The 20,299-nt window shown below is 34.6% G+C and overlaps 3 protein-coding genes and 1 long non-coding RNA gene across 8 annotated transcripts; 3 read left to right on the forward strand and 1 right to left on the reverse strand.

The window, feature by feature from the left end:
- The first annotated feature begins 3,662 nt into the window (after nucleotides 1-3,662).
- Nucleotides 3,663-9,571, forward strand: LOC102624116 (probable E3 ubiquitin-protein ligase RZFP34). Of its 5 annotated transcripts, none has more exons than XM_006476112.4 (12): nucleotides 3,663-3,876; nucleotides 6,844-7,086; nucleotides 7,159-7,246; nucleotides 7,516-7,575; nucleotides 7,685-7,717; nucleotides 7,949-8,026; nucleotides 8,142-8,185; nucleotides 8,358-8,398; nucleotides 8,529-8,611; nucleotides 8,716-8,807; nucleotides 8,892-9,003; nucleotides 9,085-9,571. In XM_006476112.4, the coding sequence occupies exons 2-12, from the start codon at nucleotides 6,872-6,874 to the stop codon at nucleotides 9,193-9,195; spliced, it is 957 nt and encodes a 318-aa protein (XP_006476175.1). In that variant the 5' UTR covers nucleotides 3,663-3,876; nucleotides 6,844-6,871; the 3' UTR covers nucleotides 9,196-9,571. The 5 variants fall into 5 exon arrangements, with proteins under 5 accessions (XP_006476175.1, XP_006476172.1, XP_024953401.1 ...); XM_006476109.4 differs by having other exon boundaries at nucleotides 3,665-6,370; nucleotides 6,488-7,086; XM_025097633.2 differs by having other exon boundaries at nucleotides 3,665-5,423; nucleotides 5,513-7,086.
- A 2,845-nt stretch (nucleotides 9,572-12,416) lies between these two features.
- LOC127901457 (pentatricopeptide repeat-containing protein At2g29760, chloroplastic-like) lies at nucleotides 12,417-14,142 on the forward strand. Its single transcript, XM_052438824.1, has 2 exons — nucleotides 12,417-13,252; nucleotides 13,494-14,142. The coding sequence occupies exons 1-2, from the start codon at nucleotides 12,417-12,419 to the stop codon at nucleotides 13,609-13,611; spliced, it is 954 nt and encodes a 317-aa protein (XP_052294784.1). The 3' UTR covers nucleotides 13,612-14,142.
- A 592-nt stretch (nucleotides 14,143-14,734) lies between these two features.
- Nucleotides 14,735-17,432, reverse strand: LOC102623549 (hypothetical protein). Its single transcript, XM_006476106.3, has 3 exons — nucleotides 17,116-17,432; nucleotides 15,400-16,502; nucleotides 14,735-15,297 (listed from the first exon to the last, which is right to left on the reverse strand). Exons 2-3 carry the CDS (start codon nucleotides 16,449-16,451, stop codon nucleotides 15,150-15,152), a joined length of 1,200 nt encoding a protein of 399 aa, XP_006476169.1. The 5' UTR covers nucleotides 16,452-16,502; nucleotides 17,116-17,432; the 3' UTR covers nucleotides 14,735-15,149.
- Nucleotides 17,433-19,200: 1,768 nt separating this feature from the next.
- On the forward strand, nucleotides 19,201-20,107 carry LOC112497879 (uncharacterized). Its single transcript, XR_003064835.2, has 3 exons — nucleotides 19,201-19,393; nucleotides 19,672-19,746; nucleotides 19,837-20,107. It is a non-coding gene; the product is annotated as an uncharacterized LOC112497879 (long non-coding RNA).
- Nucleotides 20,108-20,299: the final 192 nt, after the last annotated feature.

A 20,299-nucleotide genomic window follows, 5' to 3' on the forward strand; every position in this document is an offset into this window, starting at 1 on the left:
CGTTTTCTTACTATTCTATATGGATACAAGCTCCTTTAATATAATATAAGGTACATTTTCTGCAATATATAAATAATTATTAATACGTGGATGCAAGATCCTTAAGACAAAATTTTAAAAAATTAAAACTTATTATAATGTAACATTTATTCTTATTTATAACTAATCTAAGTTAGGATCAAAATTTTTGTGACTACACGAAAGTTATTCTTATATAAAGCATTACTTTAGAGAGGTTTTACTGTATTAATATTTATAAATTAGTATTTATCATAAAGCTTATCATTGCGTGGCTTCCAACTTTCCGTGGTGTGTAAAAAAGAAGTTGCATTGTGATATATGTCAAGTCCACATTATGAGTTATATAGATAATATGTTATATATATCATTTCGTTATTTTTTAAAATCATAAGTTTATATTAAGGATGGGGTTATATTCACTCTAATTACTACTCGAAACACTTGTTTACTCTCTACACTCAGTATTTAAAATTTACAAATCAAAATTTTACTCTTACCACCATTTATAATTCTAAATATAATACCGTTTCTAATTTGCACAGTTTGAAAAGGACCGTTATCTGTTTTTCTCACTCGGGTGGTTTGGAGAAGAGCTGTCAAATTTCACACTTGAAATAATTTATGGGCAGTTAGCTCTAGTAATTAATAATCTACTCAACTCATTTTGTTATTGCATCTCAACCGAAATTTTCATCTGTGCTAAGCATTGAAGCCATCCTATTGTCGTGATTTTTCTTAGTATCGCTCCTAAGCATTCTCATTGGAAACACTTTCAAACTCACAAATTCCTCATCAACTTTGCTAAAATCCAAACTTTTTTTTTTAAAAAATAAACATACCCTTTCGTGGATTTATTAAAACTTAGTATTGAGTGTTAATGGTTTGTAGAAGAAAATGTTGGTAAGGAAAATGAGGGTAAAATTGTCTCATCGTATCCTTGTATTTCTCTCCTAATATTTAAGCAGTGAATCTAATAAGTCTATATCAATAATTTAATTTAAGAATATTTACATGATGAAAATTTTAACTAAATTTGAGAATGCATAGACGCTCGTCCCGATTACTGTTTATTAAAAGTTCCATGTCCAAAAAATTTTGACTCCCACGATAATTATTTTAATATTTCAACTTGCATCTCCGCCTTCGGCTTCGAGAATAGAATACAATTATTGATCTCCATGATTAGTTTAAACTTATACCTAGTTAATATTTCAATAAGGCTTTAGCCCCCACAAATCTTTCACCGGCACGTAATCAAATCAATGATTAAGGCTTACGTTGTGGCCACCCAACAAACACGTATTATTCTTTTTAATGTTAAAAACTCATATTACATTGCTTACCAGAATCTTGGCTAGCTTTCTTGATTGATGCGAAAAATATTGATTATTGTGCCACGTAACACATGTCTAACAAGTAAAGCCATTGTTTATAAGTAACCTCTTGTCACATGATTAAGATTCAAACGAGTAAAACTTATCAAAAATTATAATCTAAAATCAAATCAGGACCCATCATCGCCGACCAAATGCCCATCACGGCACCAGCCTTATGTGGACCGATTCTCATGTGATAATAAAAAATAATTTTAAAAAACTTATAAGATTCACGTACCAAAATCCGATGCCATTAACGTGTCACTTTCTTAAAGATTTTTTTATTGTTTTCGCAAATTTGAAAGCCTTCATTCATCAGTTTATTTCAACGGATAAGCATTGAGATATGAGTAGTCAAAATAGATATTTTTAACGAATAGTCAAAAAAATTATGATTAGAAACAGACAGCATTGATTCAATCGATCTTCCCACGTCATCAAGTAACTGTAGCCTTTAAAATGAGATCTCCACTTGTCAGCCAGCCGGGACACGTGTCAAACGGCAACAACTTCGGAGGTGGTCATTACCACGCGTCCGGTCACTATTCGTTTTGCAATAAAGAGAATAGCTGTCAATCACATCATTCATGCCAATGTACAGCCATGGGCATTACCTTAAATCCTGGGCCGTTCAATTTCCGTCGCAGAATCGTCTATTATTTCGCTTCTGATTCTGGAAGTAAATGTTATGTCAGCATCGAGCCACCGACCTCTGCGCCCCGCCGCCTACATTTGGAGAAGTTATTCTTCACGCACACTTACAATAACTACACAGGTCTTCTCCATTTTCAGCTGTTGATTCTATTTTTACCACTTTCTAACGGCTAAGATCCCGTGGTGTTTATATTTATATTTATTCTTTTTTGTTGTCATTCTAGAAAATCTAATTTTGTTGGCATTTAATAATTAATTCCTTTAGTATATATATTTTTTTCTACATGCATACATAATGATAATGATCATAATAATAATAATAATAATAATAATGATGATGATGATGTTGATGATAAAAAAAAACAAATGTTTTTCATGTATTAAACGTGGAAAATTTTAAGTGAAAAATATTACGCAATGATAATAAACAAGAAAATTAAAAATATTCTATCTAATAGTCTTATTAAAACTGCACTAATTAAATTTTTTTAGTATTTAAATAAGAAACATAATATTTAACATGGGAAAATATTAGTAAGGAGAAAATATTATATTATCAAATCTAAAGTGATATACATTTTTTGTGAGGTTGTGTGTTTTAGGATCATCCTCGCGAACTACATTGATGGACGTTATCCTTAAATACGTTAGATGTCAATTAAGTTTTAAAATCTCAAAAATAAAAAAATTATTTAAAATGGTCTAATGTATCTCATAAAGTACATGCAACAACTATGTGGGCACATTTCATATCAATTTAATTGTAAGCTCGAGAACAAGATTAGAAATATATTTAAAGAGAGAAAAAGAAATGCGACTTTTTTCTATTGACACGATTACTATGTTATATTTTATTTTTTAAATAAAAAATATTTATTGAAAAAAATTGACTACTAGAACACTATATTTGAAGACTTTATACTCGATAACAACACTATCACCTCTAATTGTTATCTTTGTTTGTAGTATGTTCTCGAAGAACAATTAATAAAGAAATTCCATTCATTGATAACAAACACAATATTAAACTTTTAGAGATGCTAAAATTTTGATATATAGATATAGTGAGTTTCTAAATCAGGATCCTGACTATATTAAAATAGGTTAAACATAAAAATGAAATTTAATATAATATAAGATAAAATATACGGCATTAGAGTTTATAGTTTTTTTTTTTATCTTTTAACTTGTATTTTATTTTAACATGGTAAAAATTTCAGGATTTAAACATACATACATACATACATACATACATACATACATACATATATAAAATTCAAATACAATAGTTATTCATTTTTTTAATAAAGACTTATTCTTGGCATTTGAAAGGATGACCGTTACCCTTTCTAGAATTTTTTTTAAACTTTTTCACGAAAAAAAAAAACCACCAAATTGGCAACCAAAGAAATAAATGAGAGAGTATGGTCCCGCCTCCATTGTATCTCCGCCTTTTCATGAAAACGGCTTTAGGATATTTCCAAGCACAGAGGGTATCTACGTAATTTCAGATGCAATCCTGTCAAAGATAATATCTTAGCAGGAAATGCAAACAAAACTAGGTGTCACATTTCACGCGCATTTCGCTTTCTTCTTCACAAAGCAAATTTCGAAGTCTCTCGAAGGCAAAGCATACGATCACGCGTGTATAAATATATTTATTTTCAAATAATCACTTAATTACACACGCATATAAAACGATCACATTTATGCACGGCTCAAAGTGATTTGCATATTTGATAAGAGGGTTTGGATCGGAGCTCCGAGTGTCTTTCGGATCTCATCGTACATTTCTCCGATTTGGATCGGCGACGTCAGGATTAAAGTTCGTTATTCACATAAATTTACATAACTTTTATGTTTACTTTGATTCTCGTTCTTTCTGCGTAAAATTTGATAATATTTTTAGGTAATGTATCATGAAGTGATGCAGCTTTAGTTACTTTATGCGTGTGATATACGTTTAAATGAAAAGAATCGTTAAGAGCTGGGTGCTGTTTGATCACCGAGAAAATTGTGGAAAAGAGGAGGAAAAGTAGTTGAGATCATACATTTTCTTGTGTAACTCCGAGAATTCATAGAGTTTGAGTTTGTTTCTGAATTTTTAAAGTTGTCGGTCGATATTATCGAGAATATGTTTGATCAAGCTGCTTTTCCTCTTGTCTTTTTTTCGTTATTTCTTAGTAGCCAAACAGAGATGTAGTGATGTAGATTAGTTTGATTAAGCTGATTAATCGGTTCTAGGTGACTGAGAATATCTGAAAGGCTGAGAGTTTTAGTTCTTGTGTCTTATTTATCTTGTAGATTGATGTGCATGTCAATCTGTGTGATAAAAATTAGTGTATGTTTATCTCAAATTTGATTGTGTGCATTATGTGCATGGATAATTTTTTCTTGTTGACTTGCTCTGTGTGATGTCAATGTATTGCTATGTTGTGTTGTTGCAAACGTTGATGCTTTTGGGTTATGACAGCTTTGAATGCTTTTGTTCTTCATTTTGTTTGCTCTTTTGGAGAAATTTGAATTTGCGTTCAGAGGTTGATTTACTTGTGTTTGGATGACACCTGTTTTTGTGTCATAATTTGCTGGTATTTTGTCGCCAAGTGATGATATTAGCTGTGTGAGGGTGTGCTTTTTCCATCTTAGGTGTTACATTTGTAACGCTTGTTGAAGGTGAATTTCGTGTGTCATTATTGAATGTCAAATGCACTCCTAGTGCGCTGCTGCTAGGTGTCAGCATACAAATTTGTTTTGTCTACCAGTGTGTGGTGGTCTCAAAAATGAAAAAATTTCAACTTTATAATATATGATGAAATGTCAGTGAACAAATTGGGGAGCCTGCCACTGTCATGATTTGCCATCAAAGGAACTTAGAGAATCAAGTGGCATGGCTGCGACATCTGCTTTGGAGATAACTTGCTTTCTGTGAAGAAATATAACATAATTGAATAAAATAGAATTTGTTTAAATGCAAAAGTTTTTGCATGATAGGAGGTGCATTATTTATATACAAAGAGAATGTAACAGCTGTTTATAGAAATTGGGAAGGAAATCCTAACTTTCTAATGTGGTGGTGCCTTGTGAATTTGTAGCCACCATATTGATCCTTCAACTAGTTCAGGCTGTGAGATACTGCTGTCTATGGGTAAATTTGTCCCACGTCCAGTTGTTTGACAGTCCTGAATTGGTGTGGTAGGCTGCTACTTCATTGCAATTATTGATATGGTTTTACCTAGCCATGCTTTTGTCCATGAACTTTGATGCTCATCAAGTGACCTTGAGGGGCTGATTCTTGGGTATCTTCCTTTGTGGCCACTAACTGTTATTGCCGGAGTATTAAAGAAGCAACAGCTTTAATTTGAGAAGGGGCAGGTACCTGGTTTTGCTATACTTTTCAAGTATTATTGAGGACGGTATAGCAGTTAGGTCTGTGATCTGAGCTTGCTGTTGCTTCTATGCAGGATAGGCAGTCTTCATATTAGTAGGAGAAAAACTTCAAGGCTATTGCTGATTTAAGTTAGTGATATGTTTTTACCAGCACACTTGAGTTATTGTAATAAAGTATGAAGCTAATGTAGGAATTCAATGCCATGTTTTGTATTTATTTCATAAGTTGCTGGTATTCAGGATGATCAAGGATGATGGATGCCATAGAGGCATAGGCAGTTGCTGTGGTTTAGATCTCTACAGCCTTAGCCTATATCAGTGTTGGAATTGTAGGCTACAGGAATTAACGGTTACATTTCTCATAGTTTTGAACCATATGTTGTGATCAAGAAGAAGCTGGATAAGAGAGTCTGCCACTTTCTAGGTTTCAGTATTGTCTCGTCTTATTGCCCGCACACTTGGTGAAACCTGAAAACTTGAATATTTCATGTTTATAGGAAATCACCACAGGTTTTATGGTTCAACCACATCCAATAGTATAGATGCTTTTCTATTTTACCATATTAGAGGGTAAAAAAGGTGAGTGCATTTGTGAAAAATTCAGTCTTGACCATGTTGTTCTTTGGTGCTGCCTCCTCTTTCAAAGCTTACTTGCTTCAAAATCTCTTTTCAAACTCACAACCAGTGCTGTGGTTGCTCCACTAGCTGGGGATGGACTAGATTCATTTTCCAATTAGGTGAACTGGTTTTTGGCCATTAGTGGTGGGTTACTTGGGTATGAAAATGCAATTCTCCTGTTATTTTAAATATTAGGAGAACTGGCTAGGTTTAACTGGACTGAATTCTTACTGAAGAGATGCCTTTCAACTTGTATGACTGTCTGTGGTAAGTTCAGTTCTCAATGGAGACTTGGTGCAGAGTTGCAAGTGGAGGTAGGCCTGTCCTTGACGGATCAGGACAACACATTTCTGAAATTTCACACACTTCCCACTATATTTATATACATCTCAGTGCGCATTTGATTGTGTGATCTATTGCTTTTACCATAGGTTGGGACATCTTTTGGTCATTTCCAGTATATTTGGAATTGGTTCCAGACTCTCAAGGAATCAAGTCATCATGCACATGCTATTTGCTCATTCAAAGCTGGAGGCTTCAGAGTTTCCCAGTGCTGAACTGTAGTTTTTATATGGGAGTCTAATTGATCTTCTTGTTTTGATGAATCCTTCTCTTGGAGTTATGCTGATTGGAGCTGTTCAACGTTGGATTATGTTGTTGCTGATTTCCATTGGTCTGCAGCAGTGTAGAAGAAAGCAACAATGTCATGGAGTGTTTGCCTGGCTTGTTCGTGCCAGAGATATGTTTGAAATTTTAGGATTTTTGCTAAATATGTACATTTATGCAGGTGCTTAAGGCTTTTTTGCCTGCTTCAGATGTCCATCAATATAGTAGTTGCTATGGCAGGATTGGAAGTCCATCATTCCAGCCATCAACAATTTGAGCCAATGAGTACATCGTGCAAAGCAGATGAAATTTTTTCTACACCCTCATACTCTCATCTGGCAGATAGAGAGTTTTTGGTAACCGAAGAATCAACTAATCATAACGGTTCGACCGAATTGCTGAGGAAAGGATTCATGGAGTATGGGTATGATTTGCCTTAATCTTATATGGATATCTCCCATTTCTTCCTTGGTTAATGTTATATGATTACGTGCAGATGCCAGCACTATCGAAGACGGTGCCGCATTAGAGCTCCCTGTTGCAATGAGATCTTTGATTGTCGTCACTGTCATAACGAGGCAATGGTGAGCTTTTCCTTACCTATGAACATTTTTGAATATTGAAGTACATCTTTTTTAAAAATTTATTATTTTTGTTTGAAATAATAAGTTAAGAAAATCTATTTCAAAATAGTGATTTCACTGTAGTGATTATAGGTTAACATTTCTTGTCAATGGCAACTTTATTTTTGACCCAACTGTCTGAATTTTATCTTGTCAAAATCTCTTAATAGGAATTGTCAACTGGCTGGTTCTCTTTATTTCCTAATAGTAAATGATTTTTTGATGTGCAGAATAATATTAATGTTGATCAGAAGCTTAGGCATGACATTCCGCGGCATGAAGTCAACCAGGTTGATATCTTCCTCTTTCGTGGTCCCTTTTCATTGAATTTTTTGTAGTGGTTGTCGCACCTGTTGGTGAGGAAGTGTGCGCTTGTCTGATCCTTTTTCTGTATTCCAGGTGATATGTTCGCTCTGTGGCACTGAACAAAAGGTTAGTTCTAGGTTTGATTAATTGTGCTGGTTTTTGGTTTTTGTTTTTTTTTTTCGATCATGGTTTTGTAATGGACTGCTACAAGGGTAATAGACTTCTTATACTTCAAGGAAGCGGCTGGCCGGTGGAAGATATTTTCTGATTTTAAGCTGTAGAAACAAACACAGGATCTATCCTAAGTATTGCTTTCCAACCCACCCTCCTAAATATATTTTTTGATGCTGTTGTCAGGTTCAGCAAGTTTGTGTTAATTGTGGTGTATGCATGGGTGAATACTTCTGCGAGAGTTGCAAGCTGTTTGATGATGATGTGAGTAATTTTATTATCTTTCAATAGCTATCAATTTGAGGAGATTATCTATTCTATCAAGTTTCTAAGCTTATTTATGCCCTTCGTTAATCATCTTACTTTTGCTATGCTGCAGACATCCAAGAAGCAATATCATTGTGATGGATGTGGAATATGCAGGTTTGTTTATGTGCTCCTTTTATTAGCTCATCATTTTGAACCATTCTGGGGATAATTACTGTTTGCCTTAAAAGAATTGACTTGGAATTTTCCTCTGGAATTCATAATCTTCCCTTAGTTTTCTTCTTATGTCAAGTTCTTTTAACATGAATTTTTAATCTGTCTCTTTTAGGATTGGTGGATGTGATAATTTCTTCCATTGCAACAAGTGTAGTAAGTAATTTATCTCTCATCATTCTTTATTTATTCATATTGTTCAAGCTGGGTGAAGTTCAGCGGTTACATCGCGACAGGCTAATTATTTTGCGTATTTGTGCCTATTATTGTTTTTCTTGCTGTTTAGGATGCTGCTACTCAATGCTTTTGAAGAACAGCCACCCATGTGTAGAAGGTGCAATGCATCATGACTGCCCTGTCTGCTGTGAGGTAATCCATTATAACTTCCCTGTAGCAGAGCGAAAAATAAACTAGTTTTACTAATTTCTTTATGGATGCTTAACTGCAAGCATAATGGAAATCATTATTTGCAGTATTTATTCGAGACAAGACAGGATGTAATTGTCTTGCCGTGTGGGCATACCATTCACAAAAATTGCTTGAAGGAGATGCGGGAACATCATCAGTGAGTGTCCTTGCTCTTACATTGTGTTTTGCCTCTTCCCATTTTTTTTGCTTTTATTTATACTGTGTATATTATCTTTGACAGATATGCCTGTCCTATCTGCTCCAAGTCAGTCTGTGACATGTCCAAAGTATGGGAGAAATATGACAGGGAGATAGCGGCTACTCCAATGCCAGAAGCTTACCTAAATAAAAAGGTCTCTTTCTCATATGTTTCTCTATGGTCAGATGGATGCCTCTCTGTTGATAAGATTCTGACAGCAACTTTGATTTAACAGGTTTGGATCCTTTGCAATGACTGTGGTAAGACCTCTAATGTCCAGTTCCATGTGCTGGCTCAGAAGTGCCCAAACTGCAAGTCCTACAACACTCGCTTGACCAGGGGCTGAGCAAGTGGCAGTATTGTTAGCAATGATGGTGATGGTGATGGGAACTCTCTGTTTGATGTGGATGGGTTCGGGTCTTAATTAATCTTTTCAACCATCTCAGCCACAGTCGTTACTCATTATGGGGTAGTGGCTGCATCTACAACTTGCTCTGTGGGGAGCAGTTAGTCTTCCTCGTGGTGTTTCTAGTCTAGCTCGTGGTGTTTGAATCTGCTCATGGTGTTGTTTTCTGTCTTCTTGTTTTTCATTTCATTTGTTCTTTGTTGTATGTTTCCTCAAGGCAACTGATGTAAATAGTCATAGCAACTAGCTCATACTGGTGCTGGGATGAACTTCTTACTCACTTTGCAAATAAGTAATGTTTTTCTTGTTTAGTTCATTTAGTTTTCCTATATTTCACTTGGTGAGTATAGTTGTATGCGCTTATTTTGTTTTCCTATATTGCCTGTGTAGTCTATATTAGTTGCCTTTGCAATGAGCTACAGTTTGTGCACCACTTGAGTGTCGTTATGAAAAGTAGTTTGAGGAATCAGGAGCATGTGTTATGAGAATAGCCGGTTTTTGGATTGATCAGTATTTGCAAGTTTTAAAGGTTTAACTGTTGGTTTATTTAGTGGGGTTGCTTTAGTTTAGGGGAGATGAGCGGGATACCCCATTTCCTCCAAAATACTTAATATATATCCTAAATTATAACACTTTTAAATTTTACATATATATATTTTTAAAAAAATACAAAAATAATCACAATTAAATATAAAATTAAATTTATACTTTTAAAGTTGGGAAAACAATGGAGAATATTTGATTTTAATCAAATGATATATAATTAATAATTTTATAAAAATATTTGATTTTTTTATATTAGTCAGATAAATAGTTGAAAATATTTAATTTTAATTAAAATAAAAAATTATTTATATAATTTTTTATTTTTTTAAGTAAGTTGAGTAAAGAGTTAAGAATTTTTTATTTTAATTTAATTTTATCTAATATTTATTTAGTAAAAATTTTTGACTTTTCATTAAAGTTTGATAATTGGTTGAAAATATTTAACTTAAATTGAAATGAAATTTTTTTTTTAATTAAGTAAGATAAAAAGTTAGTATATTTGACATTGATTATGTTATTATATAAAAGTTATGAGAAATCCCTTATGTTACGATTAACGTAACATGCACTCACACATAACAATAATACCTATTGGTAGGATCCATCACTATTATTGTATGTAGGCGTAAGTTACGTGAATTGTAACGTAACACTGCCCAAGTTATGAGAGAAGAAAATATAAATAAATAATTTTTTTAGATTATTTTTACCTTTTGTACTTTTATGGTATATATATATGTGTGTGTCTGTAATAGGATATAAATTTAATATTTAAAGAAAAATGTGGCATATTTAAATAAAAAAAACCCCTTAGTTTGTTCAGTGGGGTTGCTGCCCTGATGATGCACTATTTTGGCGACGAAATTTCTTTTCCCTCAATTGGAGTGAAGAGGCATTATGATTCGATTCGTTAGTTTTACCAAAAATGTCCTTGCCCTCAATTGGAGTCTGAACAGGCGTTATGGTTCGATTCGTTGGTTTACCTTTCCAGTTTTACCGATCGAAGTGTCGAACCACAACTGACTGAAACGATTTTCGAGCCAAAGTTGGTTCGGTTGGGTTTGGTTCCCAAGATGCGTATCAGTCGCAAGTTCGCTAATGTTTGTCCGGTTTCTTTGGACGTTATAATGGTTGAACGGTACACAGCGCAACGGTCACCATTCGAAGATGGCTCTCGCCTCTCCTTACCCACTCCTCGCTCTTCCCGTTGAAAAAACGACGAAACATCGACTTCAGTTCCTGTAACAAATTCAAATTCCCTCATCTCTCTGTTAAGATCGTGTTCAAGCATCGACGAATTTGAGCGAATTCATTCCCACTTAATTACCACAAACCTCATGCGGGACCCCCAAATATCCACTCAGGTCTTTGAGTTCTTGGTCTTCACTGGAGACCTTGGTTACGCTCAGCAAATTATTAGGCAAGGCGACGAACCAGAAATCAAAATCTGGAATTCCATCATTGAAAATCAACTTATAAACGGTTACCCACAGGAAGTCTTTGCAATTTATTTATATCTAGTCACCCGAACTGTGTTACTAAACGTATCCACTTTTCTAGAATGTCTGCTCCTCGACAAGGGAGTGAAGCTCATGGAAGAATTTTGAAACATGGGTTAGGTGATAACCTAACTTTGAATTGATGGGTTTGTATAAGAAATGTGGGAAACTGAAGGAAGTGTGCCAACTGTTTGATAAATTGCCTAATAGAGATGTTATTAGTTGGAATACGATGATATCGTGTTACACTTCAATGGGAATGTACAGAGAAGGGTTAGGTTTATTAAGTAAAATGGGTGCTGAAGGGGTTAGCCCTGACGAGGTAACGATGGTTAGCTTGATTTCAGCACGTACTAAGTTAAGGGATTTGGAAATGGGCAAGAATTTGCATTTGTTCCTTGAGGAGAGTACTATGAAGATTAGTGGGAGTTTGCTGAATTATCTAGTGGATATGTATTTTAAGTGCGGGAAAATCGGGGAAGCGCAAAAGCTTTTGGGTAGATATGAGATTGATGAGGTCGATGTTGTTTTGTGGACTACATTGGTAAGTGGGTACGTAAAGTCTAATGAAAGAGATGAGGCTAGGCGTTTGTTTGATGAGATGGTGGAGAGGAATTTGATTTCATGGACCCTGATGATTTCTGGTATGCTCAATGTGGGTGTTATTATGAGAGTTTGAAGTTGTTTAGAGAAATGAGCTGCTGCCTAACAGGAGTGTTGTGACATGGAATACAATGTTGAATGGATTTTGCAGAAGTGGGGGTTTTGAGAAGGCAAGAGCATTCTTTGATGAGATTCCTCATAAAGATGTGATTTCTTGGAATACTATGATCAATTGCTTTGTTAAATATAATCGGCTTGAGGAATCATTTGAGCTTTTCAGCAGGATGCAGAATTCAAATATAAAAGCTGTGCAAGCATTGGAGCCCTTTATCATGGTATTTGGGTCCATGTTTACATCAAAAAGAATCAAATCAGTATAGATAACATGTTAGGAACTGCTTAAATTGACATGTATGGAAGGTGCGCGGCTGCAGCGAATTGGCCTATGACTTGTTTTCTGAAATCAGTGAGAAGAATGTATATCTGTGGACTTCAGTGATAGCAGCATATGCCATGGCGGGGCATGCACAAAAAGCAATTGATCTATTCTTGGAAATGGAGGAAACAGGTACAAAGCCAGATCAAGTAACTTTCATAGCTCTTCTTTCTGCATGTAGCCATGGAGGTTTAGTAGATGAAGGATATGACTTTCTCAGCAAAAAGAGCAGAGTCTACAATATCAAGCCAAAGATGCAGCATTATGGATGCATGGTTGATCTCTTAGGTCGAGCTGGGCATTTAGAAGAGTCAGCAAACTTCATTACATCCATGCCAATTCCACCAGATGTCTCTATATGGAGTTCCTTGTTGAGAGCTTGCCGATGCCACCAAAATGTCAAATTGGCTGAGCATGCATTTAAACATCTCACAGAAACAGACCCGTTAAACGATGGAGCTCATGTACTGCTTGCGAACATTTATGCAAAAGCTGGTAGGTTGGATGATATGAGCAGGATTCGAATGAAGTTACGTGATATGGGATTAAAGAAGCAACTGGGATACAGTTTGATAGAACAAGGAGGATTTGTTCATAAATTCACTTCTGGGGATATCTTTAACCCTCATTCTGAAGAAATTTATTTGATGTTAAATGAGATTGAGATGACACTACAGCAACAAGGACTACAAGAAACATCGTTACAACACCGTGAAAGATTAGCAGTAGCTTTTGGACTTATAAGCACTTCTGAAAAAACGACCATCCGGATTGTGAATAATCTTCGGATTTGTGGGGATTGTCATTCGTTTATGAAGGTTACATCTCAGGTCTATAATAGAGAAATTGTCATTAGGGATAACGGTAGATTCCATCGGTTTCAAGGAGGGCAGTGCTCATGTAGAGACTACTGGTAATTCAAAGTTTACTTTGTAAATCCTGAGCGAGCAATCCAGTATATTCTTCTGAAATTCCGTGTAGTTTTTTATCTTGCTACCTTCAACAAGAAATGAAAAAGAAAATCGTCTCTCGTTCTTTGTTGAGTCTCTTTTGCCATGATTAAAATTCTTGCTTTTTGTTTTTCTTGTCAACCTTTTTTGTTTATCATCTTTCTAAGTGGGAATCGCCAAAAACAGCTTGTGGGGTTCTTGCAGGTTGCAGCAGTGCACGAACAGCTTTGTTTCACGCTTTCACTCTACAAATCGGTACAATTCTGCAACACAGTTTAATAATTGTACTTGTCATCTTCACCAGATTTCTCACCTGATTTGAGTAAGGACATTCTTGGACTTAAGCATACAATGTACCTCTCTGCTTCTCCTCACAAAAGCTGAAACAATTTTTGCGAGTATGACATACAATCTTCATTCAAGTGAAAGGAAATAAAATCATCATGACAATGGACTGCAATCACAAAACAGTGCGGCTGTGGAAGCATTGATGTATCTCAATTTTATACCTAAAGAGGGAACTTGTGGCCTTAAATCGGAGGCAATTTAGTCATGATACGAGAGTTTGGCACAAATATGATACGAAAGTAACACGCATAGGTGAACTTTAAATTGACCGTGTCATATTAAATGATCATTTACTAACTGTGTTTTCCGAATTTATGATCTGTGACATGATTAATTTAACATAATACATCATTGCTATCTAAAATTTTATAAACCTATACCTTGGGGCGACACGTGAACGCGAATTGTCGCTCTTACTTGTAACGATGTAATATGTATGAACGTTATTGTGAAACGCAATGCAATTGCATAGCAAGAATGTAAGAGAGCACTGCAATGTCAATAATGGCATCTGGGTCCATGCTATTACCTTATAAGTTATCATATTGATGTTGAAACTGCCCTACTAAGATATGCACTGAAGATAGGAAAGAAGCATAAAAAAGGCGTGCCAATTGTTTTATGAAATAAACAAAGGAAAAAAATGCAAGGGCGTGGACCGCTGTATAATATTGCGCACGTGAAAAGGACAAACCCAGAAATGCAATTAATCGGCCAGCACCAAAATGCAAAATACATACAAACAAGACGTCCTTGAGCTTCAGTGATTTGAAATTTATCTGCTAGTTGGTACGCATGAAGTTTAGCAATGAGGTGACAAAACTTGAAACTAAATGAATACTTAATCTAAAGCTGCTTTCATGGAGCTAAAGCTGGGGATCCACACTCTTCAGCCAGAATAAAATGAAACTAGAGAGACCTTTAAATCTCCAGAAAGTTTCCAAATGAATGAAGCCGGAAGGAAGATTACCGAGAGAACTACAAGATGCATATTTATATCATCATGGCAAGAAGTTAGCTATCAGTTTGCACATATTGCTCCAGTCTACTCATTTTCATTCAGACAATACCAACTCTTGATGATCAAGAGGAAGAAAAATCCAAAAATATTATAGTACTCTATATTATGTCAAAGTTGCAGTCTTATACATTCATTCCTTGCTGCAAGCCTGCAACAGAAAGCAAATACAAAAATAATAACATTGGGGAGCCATAAAAAGGGGCTCCCACCCTCTTGAGGCTAATTTTGATGCAATAAAGGTTGCAATAAAGGTCCGAGAATATATATTTATGTCCAAGTTTATGGATGGACAAACTGACTAGTTATTATGACCCCATGCCCACCAAGGCCGTGAAAGCTGAAATATAATCTGCAGACAAAACAATGTACAAAATTGATCATCCATGGCTGCTAAGTGATGCACATGAACAGCTCTTTATGGACGGATGATAAAGTCGTCCCTTTTTGAGTTTTCATCAATCATGGACATGGTGGCTATAGGTAAAAAGCCTTTATGTTGTGATAAAGAAACAAGTTTCAGAAAGCTCCCCACAATCGTCTGACTTGGGAGAGCTTTCAGAGTTGATGTCTTTCTCCATTTCCTCATCAATCAAAATCTCCTGAGCGCGACAATCTGCACTGCAGAATGCTTTCTCACCTCTGCAAGAGATCAATTAAATCAGACTATTTAATACTGAATCCCCTTACGAAGATGTGATGTGAAAAACTAATGAGGCTATTAGTAATATTATTGGGGCATACCTGTAGATGTAAATATCTTTACCCTCCAATTTCTTGTTGCAAGAGCAGCAGAAGCTCAAGAAATCATCAGAAGGATACTGAGTGGTTATGATCATAACTCCATCGCTTCCCTCAGCTTCATTCTTATAATCGTCACTTTGGTCGTTAGTGCGACATTCCAAAATACAGTCCCCATATATATGAGTTGTTCTCGGATTAGGACCATGCGATACTACACGGGTATAATCTTCAGAAAGCTCAATCTCACTTGCAGAGAGGCTTTCAGTAAACCCATTGCCAGAGCCGATGGATGTTGACATTAAGTTTACCTTTGAATCCAAAAAGTTGTTTGATCGAGGACTTCCTCCAACCATCAAAGGAGAACTTTCCTGGCAGGCTAATTTTTCAAAACCAAAATTTTCAGAACTCATAATGGAGCCACAGTCAGTGAAACCAGCTAAAGCTGGAAATGACCTGCAGGAATCAAGTGAACAAGACCGGGTTTTCCCAAATGGCTCATGTTCTTCAAATGGGGTTTCTCCAATTTCTAAAACAACATCAGAGTTACCCTTTTGCAGGAGAGATTTGATCTGGGTGCAAGGGAAAATTGCATAATTTTTAGGCAAAGATTTAGGTGCATCAAAAGAATTAATATTGGTCTGACTATTTGGGGTTTTAATCCTCATTTGAGGTCCAAAAATAATGTTCTTACTCTCAGACCGGAGAACTTTACTGGACGGTTTCATATCATTGCGCAGAGAATCTATAATGCTTAAGCCAACTTTACTAGTATCCCAGCTCTTATGCTGCTCATAATGGGCTGATTTTGGAGACCTAAAGGAATTGCCTAGATTTGAAAATGCCCTAAAATCTAAAGGAGATGTTGGGCTCCGAACTGAATCGGTATCTGATAAACCCTTAGGACTCAACCCAACAAACAGACCAGGAACATTGAACAAAGAGTTGCCTGTCAGATTTTCAGAATTGAAAAAGGACTCAGCAACAGATTCAGGCGTTTTTAAATGACTCATCTGCTGTTCTTTCTCAACAGACCTGGTCCTCTTCCTCAGCATTATCTCCTCCAAACCTCTTAGAAACACCTGAAGCTGCTCCTTGTCGGAAGTCTGAACCCAAAAAAAACAAAAAAAATCAAACAGATTCAAATATACAGTTACTTACTAAGCTCAGAAACAAACAAGAATCAATAAGCTGCATTGGACAGAAGAATAACGAACACGATCAATCTATACTCACACATACATGATGAACCAACAAGAAATTGTAGATTAAACAAAAGTCTCTGATGATGTGATTGTAATTTTGTAATCCCCAAAATCCCTAAAACCCATTTTAAAATTAGATTTTTTATAGCATTAAAGAGGCCTGAAATGGCGGAGAAATGTCAAATCAATTACAAAGTAAGGCAGCTATGACAAAAATCTGATGAGCATTAAACCTCTGCTAAGTAAAATACAGTACATTCATCTTCATACTCAAAGAGAAAACATATAAAGAAAATGAAAAAAAAAATTGACCTAGAAATGATTCAAATAAGAAAATACCCAGTTCAGAATATCACATACATGCAGAAAGGGGGAAAAAAAAATCAAACACATCAAAACGCAAAAGAAAAACAATAAAAGCACAGTGTTGGCACAAAAATGCAACATGGACAGTCCCAAAAACAAATCTTTGGAACATTAAACAAGAACAAAAATGAAGATTCAAAAAGCCCACCTCAGTGAGGTATACTCTCAATATCAGCTCTGGGAACTTGACACAGAAAGAGATATGTGAATTAGTGAGTGTGAGATTTTAAGAAGAGACCTCAATGCAGTCAAGATATATACGACAAGAACAAGAAGCTCTTGTGGGGGGTTTGTGTTTGTGTGTGAGAGAGAAATGAAACTTGTGCAGCACTACTCTTGTTTCTTTCTTCCTTTCTCTTTCTTACTGTCTGTGCCTCAAAATCAGCGAAGCAAATGAGCTTCTGAAATACTCCACTCTCCTCTTTTCTCTCTCTCTCTCTCTCCTCCAAATTACACGTAATACGTATGCAATACTGTCTTGTCTTTGCCCGCAGAAAGGAAAATATTAATAATAGTAATTAATTTATCTTTTTACCAACTCGTTTCAATGTGAATGCACTAGCCTACGCTTATTGTTCAAGTTATTCATCTGTTTTTATTTTTTAATATTAAATTTACTGATAACATAATAAGAGAATGGTGCTCATATGAATGCCAAATAATTGATTTATTGTTTGCAAAATGAATATTTATGTATTTTGATCTACTTTTCAAATATTAGTCTACGCGGAATGTGTCATTTAGTTTCGATATCACTAATAATGATAAAAATTCATTTAACATATGTACCGGATTAAAATCATTTCATATTAAATGGATTGTATCCTTCTCTTATTAATGGATCCGATCTTATTAATAATGATAAAAGAATGCATTAATATATGCGGGATTATATCCTTTATACATTGAATGTGTCATTTTCTTCCTTCATTGATAGATCCGATTCACTAATAATGCTCAAGATTTTACAACGTTATAACTTTAAAATTATTTAATTATTTTTTTGACTTTGATGCGAGCGAAATGTCATTTTATCTTCCGTTCAATTCGCAAATTAAATTAACCAATCAACACCCACCAATACTAAATTATCAAAGGACCTTGTTGAAAAAAAAAACATAAATAAGTTATTTGGTATAATTTTAAATAAACTTTTCATGAAAAAAAATTGATGAATTTTAAAGCAAACTATTTTACTAGTTCAAGGGTAAAATACATTTGGAAATTTATCTGTATTTAGTAAAAATAGATCAGTATTTGTTGTATTAAAAAACAAAGAAGTCTTTTATTATATTTCCTTTTTTTGGTTCCAAGTTTAGGTGGTCCAATAAATAATTGGTCAAAAAAATCACTGATGGTGATGTGGCGAATATGTTAAGCAAAAAATTAATAAAGAAAATTGGACAGAAAAGCAAAGTGAGGATCTTAAATAAATAAATAAGTAAAACAGAAGACACTACTGAAAAGGGCATGGTTCAGTTCCTTTATTTACTTTATTGCCCTTTTGGTGACTCATCACAAAACGACAACAGTGACGTGAAGCTTCTTGTTTAACTTTTCGCGGACAGACTCACGACTGTTAACAGCGGGCCCCGACGAGGTTATTATTATTATTTTTTTCTTAACTACGATGCGAAGAACCTCAACTGTGGAAGACACCTTTAAACTCATACCATAATTTAAATTAGAAGTCACTGCTCGAATCGAGAAATACAGGTTCTTCTAATAAATGCGATTTTTTTACGACTCAAACTGAAAAGCAAACCCAATCAAGCCACTTAAGGGGGACTCCATTATCCGTGAAGCCAACACTTTATTGGTTGACGATGTTATTTTTTAATCTGCTTCAGTTTTACAATTTATGCGGCAACTTTGAATCTGTACTATGGTCAATGACTTTAATATCCTTAAGTCGGTTTGATTGTGTTTGTATTATGATGTTTGGGCTAGGGGTAGGCAAAAAATCGTGCACTAGCGAAAATCAAACCGAACCGAAACGATCTGAATCGTATCATTTGAAACGATTTTAATTTTAAAAAAATGAAATATATGGTTTGTAAAAAAAATCGAAATATAGGTTTGATATTCAGTTCACTCAGCTAAACCGAAAAATCGAACCGAAAAATTGAATTATTTTTAAAATTTTATTTAAATAGACACGTGTGTAAATTTTAATTGGTTGAATAATATAACTAAAATATGTATGTACACACACGATTATAGTATATATGTATATATGTGTTACAATTTCTGCACCCAAAACAAATCTAAAAGTAAAATAAAAAACGAAATCAACTCGCCAACCAAATCACCGTGAGACAGCTTCACCTCGCCAGCCACCGCGCAACCGAAAAAGCTCTGCTCGCCAGCCACCGCGCGTCATCTTCTGCTATGCTCGCGCAGCCAGCCACCGTGCACCAGTAGGAGTAAAGTCCTCGTTACTCCATACACTTTATTATAACATTTGCATAAACTGTATTTAGTAATGCATTTAGTAAGTCCCCGTTAAATGACTGTTATTGCTTTAATTTTTTATATAATTTTTTTAAGTGAAAATACTTTTACAACATGATTAGAATTAAATATTTTCAGAAATCCAAATCTAATCCACTAGGAAAGATAATAACAATTAGGAATATTAAGTTCCATAATATGGCTATATTTAGATTTTATTTTGATATTATGATTGTTATAATTTTGTAAGATGGAGGACAGTGTTGGTGAAGTACAAAAGGCTAATAATGAAGTGCAAATGACACTTGATTGATGTTGTTGACCAGTAAGTTTTTTTTTATTTTTTTAAAAAATTAATATCTTATTTATATAGATTGTTTATTCAATTATTTATTGTTTTAAATTTTTTTTATAGATCCAAATATTGAGTTGGAAAATGCCTAAAGTTGATGTTGATATTGATGAATATGGGAGAATGTTGTTGGCATTTATTTGTAATTTTTTTTTTGTGAAGACGGGAGAATGTTGTTGGCGTTTATTTCTAAATTTTCTTTTTATTTTGTGTTGTAAGTTGTAATTGTTGTTATTTTTATTTATCTTTACAACATTATGATTATGTTTATGTAGATGGAGTTTGGAGTTTGGTTATGTATTTTGAAATCTCAATATTTCATATTTTGTGAGTACTTTATTAGTAGTTAGTAAGATATTAGTGATAAAAATGTATTTTGAATATTTTGTATTTATTGTTAATATTTGTAATGAAACTAGGATGAACTAATTGTTGAAAAAAATTATTACATTCATGAGGCCCAATGAGGTAAAATTTGAAAATTCAAAATAGGCCAGATAGGCTTAGAATCAAAAAAAACTGAACC

The sequence above is a fragment of the Citrus sinensis genome, chromosome 1, assembly GCF_022201045.2.
Source record: "Citrus sinensis cultivar Valencia sweet orange chromosome 1, DVS_A1.0, whole genome shotgun sequence".
Classification (NCBI taxonomy): Eukaryota; Viridiplantae; Streptophyta; class Magnoliopsida; order Sapindales; family Rutaceae; genus Citrus; species Citrus sinensis.